This window comes from Etheostoma spectabile, chromosome 3, assembly GCF_008692095.1.
Source record: "Etheostoma spectabile isolate EspeVRDwgs_2016 chromosome 3, UIUC_Espe_1.0, whole genome shotgun sequence".
NCBI classification, from domain to species: domain Eukaryota; kingdom Metazoa; phylum Chordata; class Actinopteri; order Perciformes; family Percidae; genus Etheostoma; species Etheostoma spectabile.
This window is the reverse complement of record NC_045735.1, coordinates 18,454,245-18,466,366: the sequence shown is the minus strand read 5'-3', so window position 1 is coordinate 18,466,366 and position 12,122 is coordinate 18,454,245. Positions and strand designations below refer to the sequence as shown.

Below are 12,122 nucleotides of genomic sequence, written 5' to 3'. Positions count from 1 at the left end.
TACATGTAAAAAAAATCCTTATTCGTGATAGTGTTAATTTTGTCGCCTATTTTTAATTTAGTCTTTTATCAAATGTTCTTGTTAGTTTTAGTCATATTTAGTCATTCACATATGTTTTTTTGTTAGTGAACATTTTAGTCTAGTTTTAGTCAAAAGAGAACTCAGGTTCTGTATCTTAGTCAAGTTTCAGTCGAAACATTTTGTCTTTTTTTTTTTTTTTTAAATAGATTATTTTCGATAACCATTTCTGTCAAATAGTGTTCCACATATCTGAAATATTCGTTAGAAATCACACTTACCTGACAAAATAGACTTGTTGAATGATTTTTGTTGAATGCAACTTTGTTAAATGCGTCTGGTTTTTATATCGAGCCTCTTTCTTCATTCAATACAATCGTACACAGACAAATGTTGGATAAGCCCCAGGCCTCCTGGGCTCTACAGCACCTTGTTACACAGACACATGTTAGATAAGCCCCAGGCCTCCTGGGCTTACAGCACCTTACAGACACATGTGATAAGAGCCAGGGCTCCTGGCTTACAGCACCTAGTTACACAGCACATGTTAGATAAGAGCCAGGCTCCTGGGCTCTACAGCACCTAGTTACACAGACACATGTTAGATAAGAGCCAGGGCTCCTGGGATCTACAGCACCTTGTTACACAGACACATGTTAGATAAGAGCCAGGGCTCCTGGGTTCTACAGCACCTTGTTACACAGACACATGTTAGATAAGAGCCAGGGCTCCTGGGATCTACAGCACCTTGTTACACAGACACATGTTAGATAAGAGCCAGGGCTCCTGGGATCTACAGCACCTTGTTACACAGACACATGTTAGATAAGAGCCAGGGCTCCTGGGTTCTACAGCACCTTGTTACACCGACACATGTTAGATAAGAGCCAGGGCTCATGGGTTCTACAGCGCCTTGTTACACAGACACGTTAGATAAGAGCCAGGGCTCCTGGGTTCTACAGCACCTTGTTACACCGACACATGTTAGATAAGAGCCAGGGCTCCTGGGTTCTACAGCACCTTGTTGCATACATATCGGCAGCTGCTCTGCTAGCTGTATAAGAGCGGCTTCGCCTGCACGCCTTTCCTTGCCCTGGGCCGGGGCACATCGCCACGCGCTGTAGCGGCTTCTCCAGCAGGCTAAACCGGCCTTCCACCATGTCTCCCTCCCCTTGCCCGGGGCCAGGGCACATCGCTACGCGCTGTAGCGGCTTCTCCAGCAGGCTAAAGTGGGCTTCCTCCCTCCCCCACCCGGGCCACATTGCTACCTGGATGCGTGATGGCTAGATGAAAAAAGGGGGACATGCCAAATCTCTAGATGGGCCACAGCTGCGCCTGTTTGAACTGCGGCTCTCCAAACGGACGCTGCACTAGTTCTATCTCATGATGAACAAGTAGAGACGACTGTAAACGGAAATGGAGAAAGATTTTATCTTGTTTTTTATGTTATGCAAAACATTTTTGTCTCGTCTTTTTTCGTCAACAATAATGCATGCTAATTTAGTCTTAGTCAGCGTTTTTGGACAATGGTGCAGTCTTGTCCTCGTCTTGTCTTGGAAAAAAAGCTGTCGACGAACATATTTAGTCTCGTCTCGCCTGACAAAATTAACATTAATTCATGGTTACTGTGTGTGTGTGTGGGGGGGGGGGGGGTTTGTGGATATACGGTAATGCTGGTCCATTAGTGTGTTGAGTGAGGAACTCTGTCTTTGCTAGTATGAGCTATTATGCATTAGCATGCACACAAGTCTGTCTGATGGTAGTGATTGATCGACCTCTCTGGTCACTCCTAACCACTGCTTCTCCTCCTGCTGCTTTCCTCTCCACTTCTCCTTTTTCTTTCTCCTTTGTTTTGTATGACATCTGACATAGTTTTTATAGTTTTTCATAGTTCTGTTTTGTTTTCTGCTTTGTCTTTGTCACGTAATCATGTCAGGAATTAGTATAGATATTCCAGTATGGTGGAGTGCATTGACCTTTTTAGATGTAAAAAGGTTAAAACCACTCCACACCTATCATACACTCTTAGGCTTATATTGGCGCTCTGCTCCTATTTCTAAATATCCAGACTTGAAAGATGAAGTTAGCATTGATTGTATGTGAATGTCAACCAGAGAGTGAATAGTAATATTTTAGGCTGGCAGGAGAGGCTGGATTAAAATGGGGATTTAAATAAAAAGACGGACCAGCTCTCCCATAGTGATCTTTTGAGATTAAGGAGTGCAGTGTAAGATAACCCCTCCAGCAGGGGGACAGAACTATCTCTGATAAGAGCACAGTTGTAGAAATGTCTCATGATACTCCCAAGGACAGTGGATATCAGCAACTTTCATACCTTTATCTCACCAAAGGAACATTTATGGGATTTCTTCACTTGGTTTGGCTGCCTTCTGAAGAACACCTCAGTGCAAATGCCCGACACTTCAAAGGCAGCGACACCCAGGGAGAAGACTTCCTTGAACTGGCTACGCAATATTATTTATTGATATGTTATATAGGCCTGGTGTCTGGGTTAATACCCAAGGGCCCCAATCCAGCTCAATCTGAGGAAGTTAGGTTGGGCCTGATCTACAAGGCCCCACTATCTACCAGGGTGGATGCCTTCAGGAGCATCTCGGAATCAGAGTGTTTTGCCCGCCCAGCTTGCACATTCACTAGAATTCTGTGCAACTTTCATTACAGTGCAATATATAATATTTAACCATTTAATTTCATTATTACAGTGCAATATTTATGTATTATTAATACTTAAGCACTTCATTTCATTACAGTGCAATATTTAAGACTTAATCACTTAATCTCATTACTGTGTAATGTTTAATACTCAGGACTTTTGATTCACCAAACTATATTTTTGCATAATGTGTATACAAACCCTTTATCTTTCTTACTATTTCATATATGTATATAGTTGCTCTCAGGACCTGTGCACCACGTTCCCCCCTCTCTTTATTTTTTTTTCACCTTCTTCTGCTCTTCTTACATTTTATATTTTTTATATTGCGTGTTGACACTGTGAAGGGATTGCTTCAATCTCGTTGCACAGGTACTGCACTTGTGTATAATGACAAAAAAAGGCATTCTATTCTGTTGTTTTGATCATTTTCCCCGCATATCTGTGCTTCTGCCATAAAAATAAGTAGTCAACATAGTCAAATAGTTTCTTCCATTTAGTCTAGTTATGAATGGCACGAATCAATGAGTTATGGCTGTGCTTTATTTGTCAAAATAGTGTAGTCATGTGATACGCGGTCAGGAGTCTGTACAGGGCGCTCCTGGTGTAAATTCTTAGCGGAGCAAAGAGCCGTTTTGTGGGACGTGCTGCGTTGCGACTAGCGTTGCCTTGAGCTACCGCCGCCCGGTGGAATTTATGAGTTATAAACTTCTTGATGAGCACAACTGTGCTGGAGCTTTTACCTGTAGAAAAAGAAGGTCATATCTACATGACTGAGGCACAGACTTTCTCTGACTGTTGACCATTTCTGATCCTCAGCTTTACTGCGTCAAACAATGGACCAGACCTTTGACTTGCCAGGAAGGGTAATGGGAATTCCTTTTTTTATGTTTTTAATGGAGTTGAAGGTTCGTGATTGGGAGTAGACATGGCGAGAGACATGGGACTAGACATGGGAATAGATATGGCGAGCGACAGGGCGAGCGACAGGGCGGGGGACAGGGCGGGGGACATGGCGAGAGACATGGCGAGAGACATGGCGAGCGACAGGGCGAGCGACAGGGCGAGCGACAGGGCGAGGGACTTAGCGAGCGACATGGCGGGGGACATGGCGAGAGACATGGCGAGCGACAGGGCGAGCGACAGGGCGAGCGACAGGGCGAGGGACTTGGCGAGCGACATGGCGGGGGACATGGCGGGGGACATGGCGAGCAACATGGCGGGGGACATGGCGAGCGACATGGCGAGCGACATGGCCAGAGACATGGCCAGAGACATGGCCAGAGACATGACCAGAGACATGGCAAACGACATCAATAATATCACGATTCAGAAATTCTGCCATAACCAATATATCCCTAGACAATCCTATAATGATATATCTTGATATGGGTCTAACTATGAACACAAAATGCCAGTAAAAAGGTTAAGAGCAGGTTTTCTCTCTTTATTCATTGCAAGGCCAAACTGTTAGAAAACAGCACAATTCTGCAGCACACATTTTTCAGTCTGTAAATTAAAATTACAGATCTGTAGAGCAATTATTTGCTAATTGCTGCTGGAAGTGGAGGGTTAGGGTTAGGGAATCTGAAGCAGAAGTGCTTGATCTGACGACCTGCCCTCTCCCATAGTTTCAGCTCTGGGTAGAGACTGAAAGAATAGGACTGTGGCTGCAAGTGCCCGAACTGAGTTTTCTACACTGTGTATGGGCACATAGTGACAGTTTGAGGAGATTGAACAATAGGAAGGTGGTCTGACAGGAGCCAGTTGATGGTTTGGGTATCTAATTCAGTGGAGATGCTCTGGCCAGAGCCAACTGGAAGTAGATCCAGAGGAAGCCCTAGAATATGCTGGAGAGATTACACGTCCCGCATGTAAGAATGACATGGCTGAGGAGACAAATCTGTCTGCTGCCTTGCTTAACTTGCTTTCGGCACCCTGTAGACTTAACGAGCAGAAAATAGATGAATGGATATGTGAGCCTTCAGAGACTGAGTACTTAAATAGTCTTTGTGCTGAGATTATAACCGGTAGAGGAAAAACTCCTGGACAACCCTATTTTGCCTATTGGACTGTCTGTGTGGGCTTTGTTTGTTTTTCATTTTTATAACCGTTATTTTATATAATAATCCCATTGAGATACAGAATCTCTTTTACAAGGGAGTCCTGGCCAAGACAGCAGCACAATAGTTCCATATTTAAAATATATAGGAAAAAACAGACAACAGAAAACAGAAAAAGACTAAAAGACTGGTAATTTGAGATTTTAACATCATTTTAACATCTCCAGCAGCGCCCAATAACTCAAATAGTACTCAAATAGTCCTTTATCCTAATTTTCAACTGTGCCATTGCTGGTAGGTAGTCTAATTTAAAATGCTCCTGCAATTTATACGAGGGTGCAAAAACTTTAAAGGCACTTTCACAGAAGAAAGTTCATGTTTGTGGGAAGATCATATGTGATTTGCCCATTTGGTGGTGACTTTAGGAGTCAGGAGAGAACATAAGTAAAGAGGCAGTTTCCACAGAAATGGCCTTTAAAAGAAAAAATATACCAATACACACTTTACACAGTTTATGTTGAGTTTCGCAACCCTAGAGAGAAATTGTGTTTGATGTGTGGATTGCAAACATTTCACTTGGTCCTTTTTCATTGTACTTCTTTCTTTTCCTAGCATCTGGAGTCAAGGCTCCGGTCATTGGGCAAGTCCTTCACTCGAGTGCTGCTGTCGGAGATTTTCCCAGGCAAGCTGGATCTGATGCAAGATGTAGACGCGTGAGTATGAAGAGGCACATATACGTAAACTAACGCACACCCGCAATTAGGAAATGTGCTATTTATTGAACCAGAACTGCTTGGCCTTGGCAGATGGAGTAAAATCAAAGGCCCGTAGTCTCCAAGCCTTGCAGAAGCCAGTAATTTCAGTCGGTTCCCCCTGACAACACCTCGGATGCTTTTGAGCCATACCACAATGCATGAAACATTGGAGGCTAAGATTATTCTTAAAGTGAAAAGCTCTCCGTCTTATTTTTGGTACTGCAAAGACTTGTGTACATCAGCCTCTTATAAAATGTATTTGGTCATATTTCCTTGTCACCATCGCTTCCTGCAACCTTATAGTTGGATTACTTGTCATTGTCTTCCACACATCTCTAAAACACATCTTCCTTTGGCTCTTTTTCGTCATTTGCAGATTCTTAATCATTGGTGTCTCGTTGTTATACAAAATGGCTAATTTATATTTCACACCATGGACCCTGGCAGAGCTGTTGTGATCAACAGCAAGTAGGCACATAAAAGTTGCAGGCGAATACATTTGAAATGTATTCTGTACGCATCATTGCGCACATAACTGGGGATTCAGCATAATTTGCAAGTGCTATAACCAGGAGCAGACAATTCTAGTTTTCTATAGTTGTCATTGCTTCATAAACTTTGTTTGAAAACTTCAAAAATTGCCATTCATGTCTTAGTGAGATTCCATAGGTTTGTAGCGAAAGCTAATATTCAAGCGCAACGCAAAATGTCCTCAGCTTTGACACACGGGTCATGGAAAGAGGAATTTCTACTTATATATAACCTATTAAAGGGATTGCTTTGGACTCTCTACTATAATATAATATATAATGTAAGTATATATATTAGCATTCCTCTTGCTTTTCTTTTACCTTCAGGCTCCAAATTCTGTTCATTTTAAACATCAACCATTAGTTTAAAAATATGTTGCCTTCCTGAACCCAAGGACACTGTAAAGCCATCACACATAATCAACACTTACTCATTCCCTTACATACTATAAAAATGATTGCATTCTTGATGCTATTTTTGATCTTACTAATAAAATATGATAATCAGAGTGGCAGGTTCTGAACTATTCTCTGCCATTTGACGCTGTTATCCACCCCACTCATTACAGTCTTCAAAGAAATTAACTCTGCAAGTTTCTTTAATGAAATACCAAGTACTCAAACGCCTCTCTAATTCATCTAGCGTCTAGACTTCTAGGCTTACTAGACAATGGAGCTATCAATCTTCCTCTGTAATACCATTTGAAATTTCATTTGTTATTCAAATAATTTTCTAATGCAGCCTGTTGATAATATGTACCACACTATTGTCAATGCCACTATAAGCATGTGGTTGTTGTTGCATGTTCTGTCCACTAGAGGGACTTTCAACATTAGCCAGGCCTTGAAGGGGACCTACATCGTTGCATTTCTTGCACGCATCATTGTTTTTACTTTTGTTTTTGACCAGGAACACACAGCGACATGCTGTCACTAATCTTTTATTGATTTATAAGCAACCTGTTCCTTTCAGATTGTCACGTTACTGAGAATACAGCTGTTAGAAGGTAATAAATGATGTTGATGCTAACTCGGACAGCTAACATTAACTTTAGCTGTCACCATGTGGCAAGCAGCTAAGCACCTATGACTCAGTTAGGAAACAAGAACATAAATTAATTACATTTTTAATGAAAATTAAATATAACATAAGCATTTTGGCGGATGTCACGATAAAACTATTTTGCATTCTTCTTCCGACTTCCGCTAACTTATTGTTCATCAGCTGTGGCAAAAGCATTTTGTTTTCACGTGCGGGTAGGCCAAGGTGAGAAGATTAATCAACATACTTAAAAAACATTAAAAAAAATTACATTTGAATAGTAATTTCAGCATTTGAAATGTGTTGATTTTTTTTTTAACTATTCGAAATATATTCGACTTTCGGAATTTGTTCCAACGGCCCCTAACACACACACATGCTCCTCACACTCCCTCAGATTGGCCCCTCACTGTGGAGTAATGAGAAGTGTGATGTGTGAGGGAGGAGTGGGTGAGAGGACAGAAGGTCTAAGAGAGATTGAGAGTGAGTTGGAGAGAGAGATGCAGAGGTAACTGCGGAGGCTGCCTTTGAAAGCGAGTGATCGCAGTAAAAGCAGTTTTTCTTTTTTTTTTCTTTTTTTTTTGGCTCTCCTCTACAGACTGACGTATGAGTCCTTGTCCGAAATTATGTAAGTCAGGCACGATTCACCCAACCAAATCCAACCCTCAACACAGACAACAGCTTTTCAACAAGGTCGGTTTCATTAGCATTTATGATTTTGATGTCCAGAAAACAAAAGTGCTGAAATACAAAATGAAGGCCCATAAATCTGTGCACTGTATATCAGATAGAACTATGCTATATACTTGTATACCCAGTTGCCAGTTAAGTAGCTACACCTATAGAATTTGAAGTAGAGCAGACCTCCTCGTGCAGCTCTCCCTCTCCTCTCTCTCTCCATCCCCTTCCACCAGACAAACACTATGCACCATCTTCACACAGTAACCTTTATGACTGCTAGTCATTCATTACACTCAGATGGCGTGATAAAGCGACCTATATGGTCGCCCTGTTTTCTTCGTAGAGCCCTTAGAGATGACATGCTGTGATTCCAGGCTATGGCTAGCTACATGAACTTGAATCAGCCACAACTGTGAGTCTTTGGCTGTAGTTAGCAGCAGGCTAAACCACCGGCTCGTCTGCCACGTTTCCCTTGCACCGCCTCCGGCGTCTCCTCATTAGTGGTGTGCTATACAGCAAAGGTAAATACAGTGCCAGTATTGCCGATACAATACAATACTTTTTTATTACTTAAGGTGGATGCATCATCATAATGCTAAATTTGAATGAATTTTCATGACCTTTAAACCCTCATGTTGTCCTCACGTCAAATGGACCCGTTTTCCTATATCAATGTTCTTTTTAATTACCCAAAATAACATGATTGATTCCACACAACGCTCTTTGGCAAGTACAAATCTCTGCTTTCATTAATTTTGGGGTGTCTTATTCAATTTTATGGCATTCGAAAACAACATTGAAGTGGTTTTGAAATAGTATTGAGTAAAAGTTGACATATTCCAGTCTGTGATTATCCATCAACATCCATTCCTTTAATTTTAGTCTAAATAATTCCTAATTTCTGCTTGTCAACATTAGGTACAATTTCCTATTAATGAGGTGTATTGAACATAAATTCCAAAAATAAATGTAAAACTAGTTAAAAAGTTAGCATTACGTAGTGTTGAAAACGTCCCAAAAAATGACAAACATTGAAAAAATAAAAAGCGGCGACAAGTGTTGATTTTCAATTTCGACGGGAAGACAACACAAGGGTTAAGTGTTTTTCTGATTGTACCTTTGGATTATTAAGTTAAAACCATAGCAGAATTTTCATATGCTTGTATAAATCTGTTGTTACCACAGTATCTTACAGCCTTTTTTAGAGATTATACAGCTTGCTGCCGTTTCATTTTCAGCCTGAAAATATAGTCACACGGCGCTCCTCTTCCTCTTTGCTGCGTCTAGCTGTTTCCATTCACACGTTTTTATCCGGATTAAGTGATATCGAATGAAAAATTCCTCATGGAAACCGTAAAATTAGATGGAATTTCATGAATATCGACTCAAAGGAAATACGTTCAGATTTTATCTTGATTGCTATACGCTGATGGAAACGTTATTTGCTGAATACATAATGAATTGCGATTAAGTTTAAGGTCATTTTATGGTTGCAACCCGCAACAAAACAAAGAAGAAGAAGAAGTTTTCGTTCATTTCCGCCCAGTACTTCCTCTCTGTCTGCACACCAGCGAGTGTCAACAAAGACAGATGGAAGTGGACTGACGAGACAAGAGACTTTTTGAATTTAACTTATCAGGAACTCGCGAAGGAAATGGCCGACAATAGCAATGTGGTGATAGCGTCGTTGTTTTCTTATTATAGCTTGATATGTCGCTATCAGCTGACACATAAGCACTTTTACAACGTGTTCCATATTGATCATGTGTTGGTGGACGATCCATTTTGTCTAAAAAAAACTTTGTTTGCAAAAGTTTGCTTGAATGTTGTGCGATTCAGCGCGAAAATGAATCGAAACACCTTAAAATGTCTCAAATCAATTTGATATGCCAATTTGATCGCAAAACGGCGTCATGTGACGTCATCACCCCAGGTTTTTATCGGCTTTAAAGCCGTTGGATGGAAACACACTTTCACCAGCTTTATTCGCATGAGTTTTTTTTTACCGAACTTCAGATAATTCGATTGACACGTTGATGGAAACTTAGCTTCTGTCCTGGTTGTGATGGGGGGGGGATCGATCCAAATATTGATAAAATCGATACCAACATTGACATTGATCGATACCAGTGTAATAAGATCAATACTTTTTTTGGCACCGCTGCAGTTTCATCGAAGAGGCGACCCGGCTGTCTGTCTCTTAGATACAGTGTTAACAAATCTATACAAGCATATGAACATTCTGGACTGGGTTTTCACTTCTTAATAATCCAAAGGAAAAAATCCCCAAAAACACTTAAATGATCATGAAAATAAATTTTTCGGAACTTTAGATTTAGCAAATTGATGATGAATCCACCTTAATTATTAAAAAAGGTATCGTTATTAATATCACTACTGTTATTATTTCTTTTATTATTGCTATCTTAATACTGTCTTTTTTCTCTTTATTGGATTTTTCTTGCTGAAAACCGCTCCTGGAAAGTTCAATTTTCTTGTAGGAGTCATCATAAAAGGCATAAATTAATTAATATGAATTCATAATTATTAAGGAGAAGTCTAAGTATCGGTGATACTGGTCCTGTATTTACTTACTGTACATGATACAGACAGCCAGGTCGCTGCTTTGGTGAAACCGCAGCAGTGTATACTGCAGAGAAACTGAAACTAAAGTGTCGATCTCATTACACTGGTATTGATCAATATCAATACCAGCGTAGGTATAGATATTATCTATATATTTGGATCAATCCGCCCACCCCTACTCCTCATTCGGACGGCAGAAGCAGTAGGCGGTGCCGCGGTTTTGGACTCTCTGAGCAAGGAGACGCCAGAGGCCGTGTGAGAGGAAACACGGCAAACAAGCTGGCATTCTTGCTACGCTAAAGGCTAACCCCAGCAGACCAGCTCTCCCCACTAAATGTCACAGCAAATGTCCGCTCCCTGGACAATAAACTGGACTGCATGTAGATGGATGACAGTCGGGTCTTTTATCTAATAGTTAATCCTTAAATTAGCTCTAGCCCTGAGCCTTTGGCTACGGTTAGCAGAACTTTCATTTGCAGAAGAGCCAGTAGGAATAGGACAGTCTCCCGGCATGGGCTGGGATCTTAAACCTGAAAACGGAGCCAAGAAGAGATGCTGAAGTACAGATTTCTCTCACACCACTTGAATTACAATTGATTTTTGCCTAATGACGCCATAAATGAATACCTATCAGAGCCTGACCGACATAGGATTTTTAAGGCCGATACAATACAAATATTTGATTATTTAAAAATCCGATATGCTGAGATATCGGCCAAACAAAAATAATCCAGAAACGCGTTACAAAACATAAACAGATTTCCCTAACATTAGTTGTTTTTAGTTATTTGAGTTATTCAGTAAAATATGTTAATTTCTTTTATTGTCACAACAGAACAGAAGAACATCAAAATATATTAAAGGTCTGGTAAATAAAATGTATAAAAATACAAACTTAAGGTATGAAACTTAAAGTCCTTTGAACAAAAACACATTAACAAAAAAAAAAAATCAGTGTTGCCAACAGGGACGCTGTAGAGCGTCCTCTGGTGGACAGACAATACAACGGCAACGCTCATAACATGGTTGACAGTCCGTTTTTAATTTTTATCAGAATTCTTTATTTGTCATTATACATGATTCTGTTGAATGAATATTTAAAAAAAAAAAAAAAAACTATCGGCCGATTAATATTGGTTAGCCCATACATCGGTCAACTTCTAATACTTATAATAGTCCAAGTAAGATATGAAAGTGAAAATTGAAGGTTCACTGACAACATTGTTATTCATTCACCCTCGTGTTGTCTTCCTGTCAAAATTGAAAATCAACACTTTTTAATTGATGTTTTTAACTATTTCTTACGTTTTTGTCCCTTTTTTCAACACTTTTGACACTTTTTTTTCAATCTTTGTCACTTTCATTTTCAAGACTTCGTAACACTAACTTATTAACTCAAGTTTTACAGTTATTTTTGGAATTTATGATCAGTAAACCTCATTTATAGGAAATGAATTTGAGTTACAAAAGCAGAAATTAGGAATTATTTAGACTAAAATGAAAGGAATGGATGTTGATGGATAATCACAGACTGGAATATGTCAACTTTTACTCCATACTATTTCAAAACCACTTCAATTTGTTTTTTCAAATGCTATAAAATTGAATAAGACGCCCCAAAATTAATGAAAGTAGAGATTTGTACTTGGCGAAGAGCGTCGTGGGGAATCAATCATGTTATTTTGGGGAATTAAAAAGAACATTGATATAGGAAAACAGGTCAATTTGACCCGAGGACAACATGAGGGTTAAATTATAAACGTGTTTATTCAA

The 12,122-nt window shown here is 40.0% G+C and overlaps 1 protein-coding gene across 1 annotated transcript in view; it reads left to right on the top strand.

Annotated features, from left to right (window-relative positions):
* Positions 1-12,122, top strand: part of dph1 (diphthamide biosynthesis 1) — a 76,353-nt gene that overhangs the window by 55,440 nt on the left and 8,791 nt on the right. Inside the window, exon 9 of the mRNA XM_032503324.1 lies at positions 5,368-5,468. Within this exon, the coding sequence (XP_032359215.1) occupies positions 5,368-5,468 (101 nt within the window). The remainder of the gene's footprint in view (positions 1-5,367; positions 5,469-12,122) is intronic.